This window comes from Ruditapes philippinarum, unplaced genomic scaffold, assembly GCF_026571515.1.
Source record: "Ruditapes philippinarum isolate M1 unplaced genomic scaffold, ASM2657151v2 ctg14049_1_1_1_1, whole genome shotgun sequence".
NCBI lineage: Eukaryota > Metazoa > Mollusca > Bivalvia > Venerida > Veneridae > Ruditapes > Ruditapes philippinarum.
The window spans coordinates 1-23825 of record NW_026858678.1 but is presented as its reverse complement, the minus strand read 5'-3'; the positions used below and the strand labels follow the sequence as shown (position 1 = coordinate 23825).

Below are 23825 nucleotides of genomic sequence, written 5' to 3'. Positions count from 1 at the left end.
ATTATGTATTTGTATATGTTAATGTATGTATACTGCTGATGTTTCCCGCTATTGTGGGACTTGTGCATTTTGTAAATAAATTGAATTTAATTTGAATAGGTTTGAGCATTCCGCCGGAGCAGAGAGATGACCTTCTCGAAATTTGTAATGTGATAGAGGTAATTGATATTTTATTGTTTTTAACATCTTGCATATGCTTTTGTAAATTATTATCTCATAAATAATTATTATGACAGAGAAGGCGTAAAAACAGCACTTCTGTAAAACACATATAATTAGCTGTAATTAGATGTTTTTGTTTTTACATTTATAAAAGAAAGTGTTTGCATAGTGCCGTACATAGATCATGCCATTATTTACAAATTAAAAAGAAAAACGGATTTTTTATGTTAATATACTAGCTTTTTAATTGCGTTTTTGTTTTGATATCTGCAAGTGTGACTCCGTTGCTTTGGTGTATTTGAGACAGTATGGACAGTATGAATTTTATGTGAATGTTATATATATAATTATTTTTTATGTGAATGTTATAGCGTACATTAATATAACTATATGTTAAGAAGAATTAACTATGAATAATTATAAATGTTAGCAAGAAAAGAGGTTAGTCTGTTGATCTATTAAAAGTTTCATCATTGCTTAGGATCTTTCCAAAGTACCTTAATATGAGAGTTATAAAATATTGTTCAACAGTGATATGCGTATGAGCTGATGTAAAACCGTCTATATAGATTCACTGACGTTCACTTTGATAAAAGAACACTTCCTAGGGTGCTTGATAATTGATTTACGAAACAAATATATAAATCATCAGGCAATGTATTCAGGTTTTATATTAACTCCATTTTAACCTCTTTAACCACAGAATCATCCTTTCCAAGTTAATACCATGCACATAATTATATAATTATATACATAATTACCCAATATAAAAGAAACTGACCAAAATGTAAGGACCTCTGAGCTAATATACTATACAAAATAATTACCATTATATAATTATAAATATTATAATAAGCGCCCATATAAGTGATATGACAGTATAACTGAGGGGAACTTACGGAAATCAGTATCGGAACTTCATGCCCTCTCAAAGAATTTCGGGAAAAATATAAAAAAATAATGCATAATAACCTTATAATTATGATTCTTTAGGATACGCATAACTGTACCGTTCATTTTTCCACCTTTTGTTGTATCACAACTAAAATCCGTTGCTTGTTTGAATTATAATCTTGATGAAAGGCGTGGACTTTAATGTCGTCGATAAGAAGATGCAAGTTGAGGTTGCATGATGTTGTTGATATTATAATCATCATAAGAAGGATAGTACTTAGCTATTGTAACGGATTTTAGAGACAATGTGAAGAACAACATTGACAAAAAGTTGTTCCTGCAGTATTACATTAGTCAAAATGTACAAAATACTACTTTAAGTCCTATAGGATCAATAATACAAAAATAATACAAATATTAAAAAATAGTTAGAAGTTAATGAACTTAACTGTGAATATAAAATTACAAAAATAGCCTTCATAACAGTTTAAGGGAGACACAGGCATAGATATTATTTCCTAGTTTTAATTGTTTTCGTTTACTTAATTATTCTGAAAATGCCCTCAAAATGAATACACTTGGCAGTAATAAAAACGGAACGTTTCTCATTAAAGTAATAAAATAGTTGGTTTCTTTACTTGATTCACGTCGGTCCGCTTAGAGTGTAAATATTTCACTATAGTTGTCACAGTGAACTCTGCAAATGTTAAGGATCATGTCAAATGAATGACTTTGAAATTGTTCAAGTCACATGACTTACTCGGTGATTCTGTCGGCGTCCAAATTTCGTTCTACATAATAATAGTAATTACACTAATAACAATAATAATAATTATAATAATAATAAAAATAATAAAATAAATAATAATAATACTTATAATAATAATAATAATGATAATAATAATAATAAAACTAATAATACTATAATAATAAATTATATAGATATGTTTTCGCTCTTAACAAAAAATATATAGAATTTCTACAGATATTAGATAATCTGTCTTTTCAGAGTGATTTGAGTACATAACATTATATTAATATTTAGTTAGTATTTTTGTAAGTAGAAATAATAAAGATTATGCAGGAGATAGGATAAAGACCCTGTTTTCCACTTTTAGAAAAAGATACCGGATTTTGTTGACTTTTGGCTTCCATGTAAGTACACGTGTGTTTCTTTATGTTTACATATGATTAACAAATAAGATAAATGTGATTTTAGTTAAATAGAAACAATAGCCTAATAAACAAATATAAATCTTGTATCCGATATGGTAAACATATTTAAGTTGTAACTGAACTAAACTTTGAAATAGTAGTAATATAATTTTTATGCAGTCTAAAAAAAGTAAAAACAAAACGTTTGACCATGGAAGCGTTCGTTGTTGTTCCAGATGAGGTGCAAAATGACTCAAAAGAAAGCTTATTATATAACAAATACAAAGAGGTTGAAACGTTTGTACTCCAAAACGATGGTAAGTAGTACTTATCAAATAATCTTATCTCTGTCATGTTATGATGATAATTATTATATTGTGTATTTATTAATAATGTTTATAATTGACTATTTTCATCTAAAATTTTTTCATAAAATTACTTCTAAGATATTACATACTTGAGGTCGGAAAACATGTCCATGCCACGAGCAGATTTTAATACAACAATATCTAATAATCATTTTAACTGATTTCACGTTAACTCGCAGTGAGAGAGAGAAAGAATAAAATTTTAATTTAGAAAAAAAATACATGAAAGTTATTCTCTGGTCAAATTTGATATTTGAAGATATTGATAATTGTTATAGAGTCTCTTTACTTTGTAAATATACAATATTAAACAAACATATTTTGTCTTCATACAAAGATTATGTGTTATGCTTTAAAGGGAGACACAGGCAACATTTTCATTTCTTCGTTTGGATTTCCTTCCAGGGTTTGTTGAAGTCACATGACTTGTTTTAAAACTACTCGGTGATTCTGTCGGCGTCTGAACTTCGTTCAATATATCTAGATATATTTACGCTTCAAACCCAAAATATAAAGAATATAAACAGAACTTCATTCTGTGGCTTTAAAAAGTGTCATTTTAAGCGTTATTTGAAAACATTTAATCACTTTAAAATTTTGTCATTCATTTGCCTGAGTATCCATACTCTATGTGGACATAATACGAATATAAAATGTCATTATAAAATGTCAGCTATTTTAAAAAAGGACTACCAACTTGAAATTGACCCGTATTAGAGTATGCAGCGTCCCATTCATAGATCGTTATACAATATTATCCTTAATTTCTAATAAGATGTAAGTCATAAAGAATTTCATAGATTTCAACATATTTAAATGCGATATAAATATTTCTCATATATAAACTCATATATGAGCATAGTATATCTTTAAGGATGTTCAAAGGATGAAATAATTTATCTCTAATTGAGTGTTATAAATGTCTTGGTTGGTCTTCACTTACTTTATATGATATAGATTACTTTATAACCTATAAATAAAAATTTACATAAAGATGAAATATCCAGATGTCACTTAAGCTTACCTATTTTCAATTTTGTTAAATGGTATGAAGAGTAAGAAGATTATGTCTATTCTTTTATTTATCTTATATTGGATATTCTAACCAGTCATGTTGAAATGACCAGAGCTCAAGTATGAATGCTTGTATCAGGGCAGGGTCATTATAAAATAAAATACTTTGCAATATTATTTACAAATAAAGTACAAGGGAAGTTACACAGTGAGCAGTATGAAATATCACATAAAGAGTTAACTTTTATTGATGCCAAAACATATTCCATATCATCAATAGAAAATATATTGTTATCAATTAATAGTTATAGATTGGAAACAAGTTGAAGGAAAATTACGACAGATTTTATTGGAGTATGAAAATGCTAAAAGTGATGGTATGTATTATTCATGGCATATTGACAAATTTACACAAACTTTATAGATGTCCATGTTCTACTTTAATTTCTAACAAGTTAAGCCGGGATATTTAGCTAAACATATTCATGAATGATATGAGCGTCCTTATTTAAAGCAGATTAAGATTGATCTTTATCGCATTAAAATGCACTGTGTTTGATCGGGAACCTTTCGGAATATTGATTAATAAAATTAACAGATTAAGCAAAATCATATTATTAAAACTATTTTCATTTGATTATTTACATAGCTGATATTCCGTATTGCTTTTGACGAATGATGTGATCCTCCTTATTTTATGATTGCTCTTTACAGCATTAAAAAACATTGTGTTTGATTTGGAACCTTTAGGAAAATTGTTTATTCGAATTCACATGATTAAGCAAAATCATATTATTAAAACTATTTTCATTTGCTCATTTACATAATTGATATTCCGTATTGAATCTTACAGAATTGAGGTTATGGATAGATTCGAATCCTTGGCTTAAATTATTCAGAACTCACGGTAAGCATTTTTAGATGCGTGAATGATGTGTGCATACCATAATAGTGGCACGCATCGTCGCCTGGGGCTTTGATATTAAAGTGATGATATATAAATAATGAAATTGCAAATGATAAAAGCAAACGTAAATATAACGATACAATTCCTCGTGTGATGTATCACCGTATCAATATATATGATCCAATACATGACTTTCACTGCTGTTATTTCAAATAAGGCAATCAAGATATTAATTATAAATCCTGATAAAATAAATGTAAAATATCCCCATCTCTACCCACCCCCCCCCGCCCCCCCCCAAAAAAAAAAAAAATTACCCCATCGTTTTGGCCAATGATTGCAATGAGTCTCATAAAGTATACAAATAGTAAATATTGTTCATATTCTAAGAATTAAATAATATCTGACAACAATCGGTCAGACAAAATAAATCGAATAAACATATTTTCTCACTAGGTTCAAATATCTCAGAACTACCGGCCACAATATGTCATATCATTTTTGCAAAGAAGGACATACAGACAAACGGACAGAAAAACAGATAAATTTTCTGCAAGAGATACACAAAGACAGTCATGCAGACAAATAGTGAGACAGATGGCATACGGACAGACTGATCAGAAAGATGTAAACGGAGGACAGACATTCGATAACTGACTCTCTGTTACATGACGAACAGAAAATTTCATAATTATTGCATTTTAACGTTATCATTATCGTGATGGCTTCCATCCATTATACCAAGAGTAACACAATTTTAGTCTGTATCGGGTAAATGAGGATCTTTCTCCACAAATCGCGACACGTTGAGATAATGTTGTTTATTTCATCATTTGCTTCTCAAGAAGATCTTTTTTCATCTTGAAAATATATATGATTTCCTATCTACATGGTTTCATTTGCTCAAAAAATCTCAATTTATTTATTTTCTATGCGTCAGAGCTTTGCAACAGCTTTGCACATGTGTGTGTGTGTGTGTGCGTGTGCGTGCGTGTGCGTGTGCGTGTGCGTGTGCGTGTGTGTTGGTGTGTGTGTGTGTGTGTGTGTGTGTTAAGCATGATGCAACCACATTATATCACGGCTAATGTTGTTCCGTATTTCATCTTTGCAACAGTTTATTTAATTGAATATGGATTTATGTCGAATTATAAATGCCCTAAAGATATAGATAAAATGTTACAGAAGCAGATGAAATTTTCGTAAAATGTTATCCGTCGCTTTATATTTAGATCTAAGATTCAGTAAAAATGAATGTAAATAACAAAAGCACCACGAAATTAGTTGAAATTAGAGGACTAAAAACTTGTTTCGATTTTTGACCAATTAATTTGTTAATGCATGCAAACGTGTATCTTCAAAAAATACCAACTTTGTTAAAGACAAAACATACTTACATTTTCACAGAATAACATTACATCCTTTGTGTGCAATAATATTTGCCTCGGGCTTTAACGTTTTTCCGAACATACCACATTACATTCACCAGCTCAAAACGTCAATATCGTATTTATTAAATGAATTATCAATTGTATAATATGGATTCAGAATACCACTTAATATAACATATATTTAACTGGAAGGCTACTTAAAATGAAGTCGCATCCCACTGAATTTGTATTTTGCCTACTTTTATTTTGCGGATATAATGGAGATAATAATATTTACATTGACAAGGAAAAACTGTCCTTGCACATTTGGAATACCTGAGTCAGTTTTTTTTTAAATGTCCTTCAAATTGTATTATATGCATCAAGTATATATGGATGATAAGATTCTCTAGCATTGTTTCCATAACTTCGTGAAGTGCTAAACCATATAAGAATGAGAAAATAAACAATTTTGCACATGTAAGATTTAAATTGAATTTCAGGAAAGAAACGGTACCGTTATCTTATTTTTTTCTTTTTTGTAATGTATCATGTCGCATTGGAACATACAATATGTATTTAAACGGGAAATCGATATTTACAGATTTGAGCATGTCCCCGGAACAGAGAGATGCCCTTCTCGAATTCTGTAAAGAGATAGAGGTAATTAATATTTTATCGTTGTTTACATTTAACATATGCTTTTGTTAAATATAATCTCATAAATTATCATTATGACAGAGAAGGTGTTAAAAACAGCACTTCTGCAAAGCACATATAATTAGCTGTCATCCGATATATTAGTTTTTAAATTTATAAAAATGAAGTGCATTGCAAAGTGACATACAAAGAGCTTATCATTATATACAAATCAAAAGAGAAGCATGTTTTTTATGTAAATATACTTACTTGTAAATTGCGTTCTTATTTTATTATTTGTTATTCCATTGCATTGGTGTATTTGAAACAGCATGGGCGGTTTTAACATCAATATAAATATATGTTTAGAATAGTTAACTATGAATAATTATAACTGTTCAATGTTAGCAAGAAAAGTAAATAATCAATCATACATTAAAGTTTGATTATTGTTTTAGATCTTTCCAAAGTACTTTCATATTTCAGATTTATAAAATATGATTCAACGGTGAAATGCGTATGAGTAAATATAAAACAGTCTTTATAGATTCAGTAACGTTCACTTTGAAAAGAAAAAAAGAACAATTCCTGGAATCCTTGATAATTCATCTACGTAACAAATATATAAATCGCCAGGCAATCTATTCAGATTTTATAAATAAAACTCATTTTTAAACCTCTTTACACAGACATGGACTTTATTAATCACATATCTTATCCAAGATTATACCATGTACATAATTATCCAATGTAAAAGAAACTGATCAAAATGTAAGGATCTCTGAACTGAAAATCTATATTAAGAGTATATTCCTCAAACAATAATGCAGATACATGTTTTTTGTTAATAACCATTTAACATATATCCGTCAAATGATTATGAGAAAAATAAGCAAAATATGTATATAATATATATAACATACGTTCCTGGCAAAGTATATATCTTGACATGAGAAGCCGGTAGTATAGTTTGGTGTCGAAATAAGTTTTTAAATAAAATATATCACCATATTAAACTTATTTTGAAGCGCCCATATAAATAGAATGACAGTTTGACGGAGGGGACCTTACGGAAATCAGTATCGGAACTTCATGCCCCCTCGAAGAATTTCAAGAAAAATATCAAAAAGTGCATAATAACATTTTATATGATTCTTTAGAATACGCATAACTGTACCTTTCATTTTTTCACCTTTTGATGATCGCAACTTAATTTACTTCAAGTCCGTTGTTTGTTTAATTATTTATCTTGATGAAAGGCTTGGACTTTAACGTCGTCGATAAGAAGCAAGTTGAAGTTGCATGCTGTTATTGATATACAGTATATATCAATTATTATCATCATAACAAAGATAGTAGACATTGTAACATATTTTAGAGACAGTGTGTAAAACAATACTGACAGAATGTTGTTCATGCAGTATTACATAAGTCAAACTATACAAAATATAGCTTTTAGTCATAAAGTATTAATAATACAAAATAAGTATACTTATTACAAAAATAGCATTAAGTGTATGTACTAAACTGCGAATATTACACAAACAGCCTTCGTACCAGTTAAAGGGAGACACAGGCATAGATGTTTTTCCTCGTTTTGATTCTTTCGTTCATTATTATGTAAATGTCCTCAAAATGAATACACTTGGCAGTTACAGGAACAAAACGTTTCTCCTTATAAAGAATAAAATAGGGAGTTCCTAACTTGATTCACGTTAGTCTGGTTAGAGAGTAAAGATTTCGCAAAAATTGTCACAGTGAATCTGGAAACGTTAAGGGACATGTAAAAAATAAATGACTTTGAGCTTATTCTAGTCACATTACTTGTTTTAATACGTCTCGATGATTATTTCCGAGTCTAAATTTTCTTCAACATAATAATAATAAATTGTATAGATATATTTACGCTTCAAACACAAAATATATAGAATTTCTAAAGAACTTCATACTGGGACTTTAGAAAATGTCGTTACAGCGTGATTGCAGTACAAAAGATTATATTAATATTTAGATCATTAATTTGCCTGAGTTGATTCTTGTAAGTAGAAACAATAAAATGTATGTAGGAGATAGGATAAAGACTCTGTTTTCTACTTTTAGGTAATGTTATCGTTGGCTGTTTGGTGTAAGTACGCGTGTTTTTTTCTGTTTAAAGATGATACACAATTAAGTAAAAAGATGCTTCCCATTAGCGTATTTGCTATTTGGATTTTAGTTCAATAGAAAATAGAGACTGTTAAACATAAATAAATCTTATAATTCTTATCTGATGTGATGAACAGTTGCAAGTTTAAATGAACTAATTTTGTAATGAAAGTAATTTATTCAGTCTATAAATAATAGAAAAATAACGTTTGACTAAGAAAGCGTTTGTTGTTGTTTTAGATAGGGGGTATGACTCAAAAGAAGGAGTATTACATAAGAAATTCAAAGAGTTTGAAACGTGTGTACTTCAAATGGTTGGTAAGTAGTACTTATCAAATTATATTATCTCTGTCATTTTTATTCTGAAAGTTATAATTTTGCGTATTTACTTATAATGTTTATAATTGACTATTTTTCATTTATAAACAGCAAATTATTTCTAAAATATAACATATTTGTAGTAAGAAAACATGTTCATGCATGAAACAGATTTTAAAACACTACTACTATGATCACTAACTTAACTGATATCACGTTAACTCGAACTGATAGAGAAAAAAATAAAATTTGATTTTAAACAATCGTTTTGCATTAAAATTATACTTTGCTCAAATTTGATAATTATTTTAAATTATTGGTAATTGCTACACAGTCACTTTGTAAATATGAAATAAACACATTTTGTCTTCCAGCAAAGATGATATGTTATGTTTTGAAATCTACATACTTTATGTGGACATAATTCGAATATAAATTTTCATTAGAAATGTCAGTTATTTCCAGAATGGACGACCAACTTGAAATTGGCCTGTATTAGGGAATGCAGCTGTCCATTAATATATCGTATATCCTTATTTTCTAATTAGTTTGTCTTTAACTGCTATATTTCATAACATATTAAAACAAATTGTACTAGAAATGAAACATCACAAATATCTAGATGTCACTTAAACTTATTATAAGATTTAAGTAAACGATTCTGTTAAACTGTATGGAGAATACAGAATGGCTGATTTATTGTTTTATCTTAAATTGGATATTCAAACACAGTCATGTTGAAATGACCAGAGCACAAGTATGAATGCTGGTTTCAGGGAAGGGCCATTGTTCAATACATTATTAAGCAATATTATTTTTACACAAAAGATACAAAGGATAAATAACAAGTATGAAACACCAATTAAGAGTTATGTTTTAATGATGCCAAAACATACAATATCATCAATAGAAAATATGTTTTTTATAAATTAATAGTAAAACTGTTATAGATTTGAAACAAGTGGAAGGAAATTTACGACAGATTTTATTGGAGTATGAAAGTGTTCAAAGTGATGGTATGTATTAATTCATGACATATTTAATATCAAATGTACACAGATTTTATAAATACTTATATTTCACTTTAATTTCTGACAGGTTTAGCCAAAATTGTCACGTACGCAATATTTAGCTAAATTCATCCATATTCCACTTAATTTCTTACACATTTTCCCGGAATGTCCACGTATGCAATATTATGCTAATTATATTCATGAATGATGTGATCCTCATTATTTAAAGCAGATTAAGATTTCACTTTAAAAATGCATTCAAATACATTGTGTTTGATCGGTACCTTTAGAAATATTGTTCAATAAAATGAACACATAATTAAGCAAAATCTTAATATTAAAACTATTTTTCTCTTGCTTATTTACATACCTGATATTCCGTATTGGTTTTGAAGAATGATTTGATCCTCCTTATTTGAAGAAGATCAAGATTGCTCTTTAAAGCTTTAAGATGCACATAATTAAGCAAAATTGTATTATTAAAACTATTTTTGTTTGCTCATTTACATAGATGATATTTCGTATTGAATCTTACAGAATTGAGGTTCGGGATAAAGTCGATGACTTGGCTTAAAATATTCAGGACTCACGGTAAGCATTTTTAGATGCGTGTAAGATTTGTGCATACCATAATGGATGTACTTTACAGCAAAAAGGGCACGCATTGAGCTCTTGAAATTAAAGAGATGATATATAAATAATGGCATCGGAGATGATAGAAGCAAAGGCACAATATAAGGAGACAATTACTCGTGTGATGTATCTTCGTGGTCAAATAATACTATAAATGATTCCGGACATGGCTATGATTGCTACTTATTTCAAATAAAGCAATCAAGATATTGATAATAAATCCTTATGATATAAATTTAACACATTTTCCCCAAAAGGAATGACTTATCTGGGTTTTTAGTCCAATGAGTCTCAAACGATATACGTACCGTAAAGCACATAATTAAATAAGAACTGACAACAGCCAGGCAGACAATATAAATCGAAAGGTATTTGTACAAAGAAAGACAAAGAGACAAACGGACATAAATACAGATAAATCATCTGGGTGAAAAACAGAAAGACAGTCATCCAGACGAATAGGGAGACTGCCGGACTGACGGAGAGACGTAAACGGATGAGACTACTTCACTTTAAGAATCGTCGGGTACAATTTTACCAGCAAAAACATGATTATGTTATAAACCTGGCTTTTATTTTACTAATATTTACTTCACATATTTTTTAAGTTTGCTATTGTCATATATTTAAAAGTATTATTTATACTAAAAACGTAAGAAGTTACTATAATGTTATAGTTCATAAACGTACAATGATAATAAAATTGAAACCTTTGAAATTATTCACCTTGTATAAATTCCCGGGATTAAAGTGCTAGTGTCAACATTATGAATGAAGTTGTAAATTCATACCCTACTATAAGAAGAATGTACTAAATCGAAACATTATTTTTTTTTTCTTTTTTTGTTGTTGTTTTTGGAATTTATTTCCAAATTATGATTAACATGAAATATGCAAAAACATTAATCAAACACCGTCTGTCGTTACAGACAGAAATTTGTAGCTCTCGGGTAACTGTGAGCGAAAACTCGTTACCGCCGTATACCATTTTCCTTGAGTATAGTGGCAGTCTGTGTATGATCCTTATATTCCACAAGCTATACAATTTTATGTTCCGGATAAAAGTAATTGACCTTAGTTTAATCGACTGTCACAAGCATGCTCTGATATACTTGATAATCGAATTCATCCCGTCGAAGTAATTATATGAATGTCAAATGCACGTTTACCTCCGGTTCACTTTTTTAGCAAACGTAGTACCAATCTAGAGCAAACTCTTGACATGTTCGTATTAAGTGAATTGGTAGTAATTCTTTATTTTAACTAATTCATTTGTCAGTTTTTCTTTAATTCAATTATCATTTGAGTTCCGTTACATACTTTTTGCCTGGAATTACATGTAAAATAATGAAATATATATTTTTTTCAGAGCGAAGTATTCCAGAACCCATCAGAAATTGCTTGTATGAAATGTTTAAGGAAATAGAGGTAATATATATTTGCAAAACTTTTCAGTGAAATGTACATAACTTTGCATTAATTTCTGATAAAGACATTATGAAACAACGAATACAAGTCACGTGCATGTATTGTATTTCATTTATTTTTTTATGTCATATTGAATTTGAGTTAATTTATAAGTATAATCATATTTCAAATGTCATTGCTTTTCTTTCTAATTATACAAAACAGATACAAAGTACGGTTTAAAAATATACCATCAATTATCGAATAGTTACAATATTTACATAGATGCCGTAGCTGCTCATACAAAAAGCAAACCAACATTATAGAGTTGGCCCTTCCAACATTAAATGACACTAGATATACAATATAAATCATATTTGTTCATAATACATTGGCAATTTTATATATGCTTGAATTAAGTTTGGAACCTATGTTATACCTTTCTAAACATTTATTTACTACATAACAAATTCAATCGAACTTACGAGCAAACGTATGCCAACAATATATTGTCATATGATTTTGACAATTCATTACTTTACAAATTACATATCATTATATATAAAACTTAAATTATCAGTTGTAGTCAATCATGCTTTTGTGAAGTACTTGTGTTTTCATTTCAAACTAAATATTGTTTTTTTAGAATGTACTTTGCATGAGGAGACGTACATCTGGTAAGTATAGCATTTTATAATTTTATAACGGAACTTTACACGAGGAAGTAATACGTGTAAGACATGAAATGTGTAAAGCCAATTATATCTTGTCCTGATTAGATTGCTGATTATTTTAACTTTGTTGAGTTTTTTTTTATAATCGTCATTTTTATTTGTCTCTACGCGTAACTATATAATTTATATTATTTTAGATCATACAACCACGGCATTAATTGAAAGATATCAAACATTGGGACATGATGTGCTTGAAATGGGTAAGTCCAACGCTTCATTTTGCGCATTAATGAATATAAGGGTCACAAATTCAACTTATGATCTTCTGGGACATTTAGTCATAAGTAAGGCAAGCTGACACTTCTTTGCAGTCTAACCAATACACTTTTTTACCCTTATACTGTCTATAGTATCAGCCACTATCTCCAGTGATGATGACGTCACATGGTTAGCAGCAAAACAGAACTAAGTATAGTCGCTGTAATAAAGGGAGAAAGTTAGAAAGAAACCATTAAGATAATCTCAAAACATGATCAAAAGCAACATTAATAAAATACATGGTTGATGTCGGGATAGAGAGGGCTTATCCGGTTCCCCGCAAAAGTGAAGCCAAGAAACATTTTCTCGCTCACCGGATACAACTTTTCTACCCAGACACATACCATGCATTCTCTATCTGTTGGTTGCTAACTTTTCATATTTTGAGACTGAAAAACTTAGATTACGAATGGACGGATTCAAATTAAAATCTCAACAAATCCATTACATGTGTAAAACTATGGAGGCTGCTCGTTGCCAAAAATCCAGCCTTTGAAACTTGACAATGCATACTTCAGTTCTACTAAACAGATTAGTAGAAATCTAATTGTCGATCCGTGAGTTCCGAGAGTTACATACTGCACTGGTATTAAGCATTTTGATTATCTCGATTTGATAAAATTGAAGCTGTAAACATGCAACTTAGATAAATTGCGAACTGTATTTATAAGTGTATAACTTCAAATTTGCGACATGTAGAAATGAAAATGATAGAACGTACACAATACGTTTAATAATGTGCACCATGACGTTAAGAATGATACTGCATCAACTTGACACACTGAGTATTACAACACCACTCTTTCCTTTTACATTTTAACGCGATTAACATTTGTAAACGATTTTGCAACTTCCATATATGGAATTATCACGGAAAAAGACGAAAATTAATAGGCGGATCCACTCTTCACGAAAGCAGAATATAAAGAGAGGAATCTTTTGCTGATACAAAAATATTTCAAATTATATAGAAACTGTTATAAATTTTACATACATCAACTGCATTACAGTTGTTTTTGATTGTTGAAACGTATACTAGTACAGGGTATTCAAGTAAATTAAATGCAAAATTGGTTAATATATAATGTAACAATGTAACCAAGTTCATACTGATAATGAGTATAATAATATGCAAAAACTTAAGTTGGTGAATAAACATAATGGAATATTTCCAATATATAATGACACACACCACTATTTGTTTAAATGAACGATAGGGTTTGTGTGCCTTCAAACGTTACACGGTATTACTCTTAAGCATATATTTTACATTTAGAATGCGATACATGAAAGTCACTTTTAGCAACACGAATAAAGACAGCTGAACAGTAATCATGTGCCTTCTTTCTTTAAAGGACTATGATGGGTTGTAGAAAAAACTCATATTTTTGACCAAGTGTATAACCACGAAACAATTCAACGTTAACTATCAATAATTTCGTTGTATAAACATGTGAATTTGTCCCATTTTAATGTTGAAATAAATATTTAGTGTATCCTAGCATCTCTGTTTACCTCCATTGGGAGGTATTTTGAGTCAAAGGATGTGATTTAGCCTTTTATTATTAAATATATGTAAGCTGACGTAGGTTAAGGTCTTTTTTATGAATTGTGCTGAATCAATGACAGCTATAAAATCTGTAGATACTTGCTGTCAATAGCTGTTACCTAGACTGGCTGTCTATCTGATCAAAAGCAGAGAACTATTTTTATGCACATGAAATACTACACAGAATATTTATTAAGTTGTGTAAGTGATTGCTTTCTAAGAGATAAAATAAAAAGGTATACATAAATTGATTATCGACATGCATACCTTTAGACTCATTTAAATATTATTATTGATAAACAAACTGGTAAAAATGGGAAAATATATCTATACAGTATTGTAAAAATAAAACGTTATGTACAAAAGGGTACATACAACTTTGATTATAATTTTAATTTTGTTAAAAGTGTGTTGTTGTCCAGTCAAACGCTAGAATTAAGATTACTAATGTAATAGTAAATGCTACTACTAGGTAAGACAACAGCCAAAATTTGGTCTGTATAAGTATCTAGTTGTATCAAAATCTCAATCAGATGTTGACTTAAAAATTTGAAAAGTGTAAGATAGCAGCTTAAATGTAAATGTAACATTTATTTGTCGTTGAATATAGTTTTATCAATAGATTTCACTTCCTTAAAAATATTTAACCCCAGGCAGTCAGTAACCTGGTGAGCTTTTTTATTACTTTTTTTGTTTTTTGTTTTTCTTTTTCTAGGAAATGTATTATCTACAAAGTTTTAAACTTAATATATGTCTATAAGCCTATAATTCTATAGTCCGCTGTTGTGGCATAGAATGGCATCCATGCGAGTGAATTATGTTTGGTGAATAACTAAACACATAAAAGGTGCTTCTTGTCGCCGTCGGTAAATACCGACAATGAGCGGATAAATACGTTTATTTACGATGATGTAGTGGGCGGGAAAATGGGTGGAGCTTATTTCATCTCCTATTGAAAAACGTGTAAAGCTGAATTATGCTGATCCGAATCATGATGATTCGACAATGTAAAGCTAAGAAAGAAACTTCTGTTTTGTCGGCGTGTACACAAACAATGAGTATTCGAACACTTTGTATTGCTACTATCAGAAAAACAGGTAATGTTTTTGTTGAAATGCATGTTTACAATGTTAAATTGGCAAGCTCAATGCAACATTGGAGTTTACATACAAAGAAATGCAATTGTATTTTGTCCATTAACAAACTGTTCAACTCAGATTATAAGGCTGGATTTTTGGCAACGAATATCCTCCATATAAAGCAGGATAGGATTTAACTAATTTAAAAGTTGTTCTGTATATATAACTCTTGATGTAAAGACCTACATATCTCTTCAGCGAAATAATAAAACATAAAACACGCTTATAATGATAGCTTATGTTAATGTAACTAAATCAAGTCAATTTTGTAGTTTGCAATGATTTAAAGGAATTACAATTTTATCTTGGACAATTCATGGCAAAAGTAAAGCTATGCTCCGGTTAAGCGGTTTTATGCATACAAGCAGAGGCAAAAAGTCGAATAAAAATTGTAAACTGGAATGCGTCGGTTGTCAAGTTTGAATAGCTAGAATAAATTTAAAGGTTATTATAGTTTAGGATCTGTACATGCTTCTACAGTTATGAAGAAACGGATTCTTTAATAATTTTGGCCCCAATTGCCAATCTGGTTCAAACCAGTTAATAACAAGTTCAAAATGTTTAAACAGTAAGACCATTTTCAAAAGAAACCTCCACATACATTTTTTTAACTAAATCATTGACTTTGTAAAAGTTTAAGTCAGACAATGGTTATACATGTATAATTTATCAGATCTAGATTCTTCCATACAAATATATATATATATATATAAATAGATATATAAACATGTTTGGTAAATAATTTATCATTAAATGACCAGTCAATGTCCTTTAACCGCCATTGTATTTCAAGATAAGTGTGAATGAAATTCTGGCAATTTGCCTTGATACCTACAACGAGCATATATGTCATTTGAATAGAACATGAATTAAATATAGTTTCACAACTTCTTATGAAAGTTAAATTACAAAAGATATACTCTTAATATTGTACTATATCTTATTCAATTCAAATCTAATAATGATTTATGCAGAATACCAATATAAAGGTTTTTGCATATTAAAAGCAAGGCAGCAATCATCACAACTGAAGCATATATGTATGCCAAATTATATAATATTTCAAACTAAGAACAACAGTTATCATGTTGTTGAACATACTAATCAGCTAGTGTATCACTGCTTTAGAAATCGTGAACTGGGAGGATATCAAAAAATCCTTGTGGCAAATAATTGACGACTGGAAAAGAGGTATGTTACGTTATTCATATAAATGTTTGCTTTATCATTTTAAATCAATTCTTTTATCTTGTGATTATTATTTTTATTATAAATATTGTAAGATTTCCTGTCTGTTTTCGGTTAACAAAATATCCTTGGATATAGAATAGAATTTAGAACATAATCACTTTTGATTAACATTTTTGCAGGTATTTGTCTTTTATAAAAATATATATAGAGGATAAACATTATTCATTATTTATTTAATATCCTAAATATCTTAACGATTTTAACAAGAACAAACGTAATTAACTACGGATATTCCGTCAATATTTCTCATTGCTGTCAAAATCAAAATTCGCAAAAATGTCAGTATCTCGTTCTGGATAATTGCGAATCAACGTCGCATCATACTGTTTATGAGTCGTCTGATGACGCGTGTGTGTGCGCCCATTCCTCGTTCAAGGCACGTACGATGTCATAAAATTTGTTGACATCATTCTGCTCACGTAATCTACGGCCAAGGTGGTCACACATGTGCTCTATAGGTTACAAATCTTTTGATCTGGAAGGTCATTCGAGCGTGTTAATGCTGTTTGCCATCAGGACGTTACATGTGTAAAAAGCATCATTACCGTTGTGAATGTAAGGTACAAAGGCAGGTTGATATCAGCACAATAGCGCGCGGCATTAAGACGTCCTTGAAAAATGTTCAGTTCAGTTTTACTTTCATATGATATACCGCCACAGATAATGACATCTCCGCCACCGTAACCGTCACATTCCACAACGTTAGCAGAATTTAAAAATGTAGATGTAGATTTAGAAATGTTTTGCATTCGTATACCGGAGGTCGAGCATGTTTAACAAATGAAGCTGAAAACTGATTTCTTTTTTTTACGAAAAAAATTCCATATAGAATTAAGATTAAGTAAAAGGTCGACACTAGAGTATTTGAAAAATTAGCTAAGTTTTAAAAAATTGAAGTTTGTTTGATCACTTTAACATTATGGATACTGCCCTTTTTGGCGTAATTTAAGAAAAGTTTAAGTTATTTTTTAAATATTAATATTTTTCTATTTTGTTTGTAATAAAATAACAATGAAATAAAAACCGATATTGCTCGCTACAGTTGTCAAACCTAGATACTCGTAATTAATAAAATTGCAAATACGCTCGATTGTTGAAAATGCAAAGAAATAGGTCATTGTTATTCGTTAATCAGTGTCACGGTCTAGAACAATTCACTTAAGGGAAGGCAATGTGTAGCGACCGGAAAAGCTCAGTCGGCATCAATATTCAACATCATTTTTGACAGAAAATTCAACAAACCCTTAAGCAACCAATAAAGTAGTGGTCGATATTGATTGTAATTGTGATAAATAGCTCGAACAAAAAGGGGACTCATTTTGACTTTCTAGTACAAAGCTACACAGAAAATTTCTTTACTTTAAGTTTCTTTGTGTTTATACTTTATCGACTTCAGTAAAAGTTTTATGGACACAGATACCTTAAAATATATAAATATAAAGTAATGAGCCTTGTTTTATTTGACTACATGAGTAAATGAAGTACAATTATACAAAATTCATTTTTTTAGAACTTGGCTTTCAAGGCATTACCGTCAAGGATCTGGATGGTAAACAGCAAATCATCTATCACAGGTTGACTTTTGGAAATGATTTAGATTATCTCATAAATCAAGTTGCAGATAAAACTGGCATTTCAAGAAAGGAAGTTATACTAGTGTTCGGAGAAAATATTGTTGACCCAGAGAATGAAGATTTGTACATACCTGATGGGGCAAAACTACAGCTTCTTCCTCTGGAGAAAGGTATGTAAGAAAAGAGCAAATGTGATTATTTTGCAAATATAAATACGCTCATTTAAAAAAATCAAGACAACATTATTCAAACAGTTTTGATAAAACCAGAATATTTACATGTTCAGTGTACAATGATTAAGAGGTACTTATATACATAATATAAATATTTAAAGTATATTCATGATATAAATATTTGAAGTAATTACTATGTGTTTTTTGGTAAATGCGTTTGGTTGTATTGTAATCGTGATCTACATGCATTTTAACAACAGTACGTCTTACACTCATGTAACCTGTTTATCGTTTTCTGTTGACCACTGGTATATTGTATCCTCCGTGTAAGGTTGTATCTTGTTGGTATTTGTCGAACTTTTGTGTCTTCGTTTGTTTGCCTAATTGTGGTAGTTTTATTTTATAGTCTGTTTCGTGAGAGAAGTCACTATAAGTTGAAAGGTTGTATGAATGTGTTCACTAATAGTTCACGTACATGATCCTAAAATCTCCGCAAAACATCTTCTTGCTTAAGTAAGATATTTCCCATCGCCAGTTTCACTTAGTACGGGTAACCGAAACTTACAGTATTGTTTTGTGATACACATAGTTACTTTATATCAAACATGAGAACATTGTTTTAAATTCTTGTATGATGATTCTGGTAAGAATTCATCTATTTGTAATATCATATTATTTTCCATGGATGAATTTGATGAAATTTGTAATTCTATTGTATTTGTAGTTTCCTTTGTATTTTGTTTGTAGGGTGCTTTTTGTATGCCTCCGATGATAAAGAATGAACAAGAAGATTGTCTTGATTCATCCCCGGTTGCATTTATCTAAATATTTAAGTCTACATAGGATTTGATGTATGTTTAAACAGCTACAGACGTTTTGTCACATTTCATATAATATACTAGGCTTATAAGACGAACATCATTATATATTAGACATCTTGTGTTTCAGGTCAAAATCCTCCTACAAACCTGACAACATTTGTGAGGGGCATATTCAATGGACTTTATGTAAAGATCGACAGAATCTGTAAGATTTTATGTTACGAGGGATTGTCAAAATTTACCGGACTCAAAAAATAATTCATAACCTGTTTAATGCATTTACATAAGAATAACAGTTAGGTTGAACTTTATTGACCCCTTTACTTTATAACTAGTATCCTTTTGTGCGTTTTAGATGGTGTCTCATCTTTATTTTTACAAACTGTTATTTTTTTCAAGACGGTTTTAACGCGAGTATTGATTTAACAAATGATGTTGAAATTCTTATTGCAATATCAAATGTAGATTAGATGAAATCATATTATCTGAAAGCGTCATAAACGTGACGCTTAAGGTTTTAAACTGTTTAAAATCTTTATATGAAATATTGTAAAATATAGTAGTAATTACGTATCATAGTGCTCTTTTCAGCAGCGCAAATTGATGCGCTTCGTCGGGTAAACGTAATCATGCTTGTTTTTTTTAAAACTCTTTCAAGGACAGGTTAGATCAAAAACATCAATTCACAAGTACTGATTTCTCAGTAAATGTTATATTGATCAATAAGTGATAGGTGGACAATTCATTAATTGGCAGCCGCTGTATGGTTTATTTCTGATAATATGTCGTAGATACCAATAGAAATAATACTTTGCAATAATCAGGATTTTCTTTTTTGAAAGTCATTATTCTGTGTTAAGAATATGCACTCCATCTTTGTGATTGATTATGTAGAAGGAAAATATTGAATTTTTTTTTGTCGCGTTTAATATTTTAGATACAGCATAAAATTGTTATAAAAATGGTATTCAAAAACATTAAGAACATTTTGCCGGTCCTGTAAATTATCATGGCAATGTTATGCAATTTGATTGTTATTTTCTTTTTATCTCCGTTATGCAGCGTGACATTTCGGTCAGTACAAAATTTATGACTTGACTGAAAATCAGTTGTAAAATAGTTAATATTACGCTTAATCTAACACTATTGTTTTCTGTAAATCAGTCAAGAGTAATTTAAAAACAAAGTATAACGTCTCATAAAGTCTGGAATAAAATTTGTTATAGTAATTGTATTTCTTTTAGTTGTCAATATATTGTTTTATTTATTTTCAGTTTCGTACTTTCCCAATGTTTTTAAAGACACTACACGTTTACTCTCTGAGAAGGATTTTGTGAGGATATGTCAGTTAATAGGTAAAGGATGGGGTATGCTGGGAATTGAGCTGGGTCTTACGAAGGTGAAGTTGCAACAGATAACAGAAGACAAGCGAAATGTAGCCTCGCGTATATTTGAAATGCTAAGCCAATGGAGTCAAACACGAAAAGATGGAGCCACGGCAGGTCAACTGCTTTCTGCTGTCATGAAAAGTGGAGTAAGCTGTGATTTCGATGAACTTAAACGAGTCCTTCTTGTTGGCTTGTAAAACAATATCACGTACCTACAGTAACTAACTATGATGTCATCATGATATTTGACTTTAAATAAATCATTCATTAGTGATGAGAAAAAATGTGAATGGGGACTAGAGACGAAGAAAAAACAATTAAGATAGCTGTTCTTCTGAGTTAAATGTTTATAGACAAATATTTAAATTGTCAAAATATCTTCTTGAACTTGACTAATTTCTAGAAAAGAATTGGAAAATAAATAACTCATCAGTAACATGTTTGTTATCGTAAGAAGACATTTGCAAATACTTCTGATAATTAAAGAAATAACATGTTGTTTTTTTCAGTACAACTACCATTTTAGATCAATTAGCAATTACTTCTTTAATTTATTGTTTGTCATCATGTTTTAAAAATGCCAAATTGTACTTGTATAATCACTTTTGTTTAATATTTCATTATAAAAACATCTTGATTCATTAATTTTAGTGCATATTATTAAAAGATCTCTTTTCTGGGCAATGGTTATACTGTTTACCTAACCTGTTTGACATTTGTTTTCGGTAAATATTGTAGACAAGCACCAAGACTGTTACTTTAATGTTTGTCAATATGGTTATGTACAAATACATTACAGTAGTGATAACAATATTTATATGTAAAATGAAAATCACACTTTAGAATAGTTTGTTGATTTATTTTAAAAAATATTATAAAAAATAATTTTCTTTGTAAAACTTCATAGCTTCACTCAATCACATAACAATTGCAACAATACCTCTATTATGTTTATTAAGTACTTCATAACACTTTTCAAACCATACTGTGTCTTTGTTCTTTTATAACGTTTTGAAAAAGTTGTATACTTCTTTATGTCAATTGCTATATTTATACATTTTAACATTTAAATGTTATATTCACGCACTTTTTTAGAACATCAGTTCAAACAACAACTACAATACCTAAAATGAATATTCAAATTGTCGTTTTGTTTAAAGGTTCAGTAGTTCGATATATTTATTTTCAATCCGTTGTGCTTTCTGAGAGTTTGATTTAAAATTGAAATTGAAAAAAAAAAGAATATACAGCAAAAGTAAGGTGAATTAACTTTCACTTAAGGTTTAAAATTTTACTCGACAGTGACTGTTTCTGTTGCAGAATTTAATGATGCGTTTTATTAAATCTCTGAGAACTGTATTCATCAATTGGAAACTTAATATAATTTAACCTAAAAGAAACAGTACAGTAACTTTCACTTATAGCGAACACGGTTATAGCGAATTTCTGTTTATGAGGAACAATTGATTTTCGCCCGAATTTTGCCCTTCTTTATTTAATATAAAATATGCTGTTATATCGAACACGTTTATAAGGAATTATTGCATATAATGAACTCATTTCGTAGCCCCAATTTAGTAAAAAGTACAGGAAAATACACTTTTATAACGAACTTCAAAATATCGGCTATCCGTAAATAGACTTTCGTTTCCATTGGTCGACCGAACGTACCGTTTTAGCATGACTTCCTGTCACCAAGATAAAACGGTTATTTCTCTTATTATATTATTTAATTTCTTTAATTGTTTTGCTCGAGTAAAATAATTATAAACATTTATAATCGGATCGCATGCTTGTTAATCAACTGAAATCTACAAAGTACGCTGGATTGAAAAAGAAAATAAATCTATATTTTATAAGTTAAAGTCATCCTTAAAATATAATAGAAAATATCACTATAAAAGGAGGGAAAATAAAAAATCTTGTGTATTTTTAATCATGGAAAAAAAACGAAAGGCAATGAGTTTAGAAAACAAATATGATATTTTATGAGAAATTGAGAAATGGAGTTAAACTATAAAACTGAAAAAGCAAAGGATTTTCAAATTCCAAAAACTACGCTCTAGGGTATTGTATCTATAAAAGAAAAAATGACTAATATTTCTTTACCAAATGCTTTTAAAAATGGCAGACGATGGTAATCATTCAGTTCTTTATATGTAAGTTCGTTCGCTATAAAAACTCCTGATACAAGGAACTAATTCGCTATAAGCTTACAAGAAACTCCGAATATAAGGAACAGGTTTTTAATGTCGTAATAATTTTGTTATAAGCGGAGTTTACTGTATGCTATACTATAATCATTTATCATATTAAAGCCATAGTGTATGAAGGTTGTTCCGTTCAAACATGGAATACAACATATACTATGGGCTATATACTAGCCGCTTGACGCTTGTACCCTCGAAAGTTAGTTGCTTAGCATTTCAACTAACTTTCGAGGGTACAAGCGTCAACCAAGGGTAATTTTTGATTGTGCTTTATTTTAATATACGTCACTCAAGGATTTTCCTTGTTGAACACTATATGATGTCTAAATTCTATTCACAATTTATCTTGTTTAAAAAAATAATTACGTTAAAAATGATATTTCTTCCGAATAAACATAAAACTGATGATTTATGGCACAGCCGATTTTATAAAACTATTGACTATACTTTCGACAAGGGGTAAATGCACGTTATTAAACAAATCAAAGACAAACGTTTGATATTTTAGCAGTGCAGTATCCTGCCCCGCATTATTGATTCTTTAGTAAAAAACATTTTTCAATAATGAGATCACGTACTCTTTTGTGTTAAAGGTACATTATGTTGTTTGACAAATATATATATATTGATAACGATGATGTGTCTTACAACTCACTTACTATTTTTTGTGTTCATCAAGATGCCTTGTTAACTATTTTTTTCTTGG

The 23825-nt window shown here is 29.6% G+C and overlaps 1 protein-coding gene across 1 annotated transcript; it reads left to right on the top strand.

The window, feature by feature from the left end:
* The first annotated feature begins 2422 nt into the window (after nt 1-2422).
* LOC132753931 (uncharacterized) lies at nt 2423-21540 on the top strand. The gene is made up of 10 exons (XM_060744487.1): nt 2423-2528; nt 3899-3970; nt 10520-10573; nt 11985-12043; nt 12669-12699; nt 12894-12956; nt 16831-16893; nt 18464-18697; nt 19649-19726; nt 20796-21540. Exons 1-10 carry the CDS (start codon nt 2423-2425, stop codon nt 21104-21106), a joined length of 1071 nt encoding a protein of 356 aa, XP_060600470.1. The 3' UTR covers nt 21107-21540.
* Nucleotides 21541-23825: the final 2285 nt, after the last annotated feature.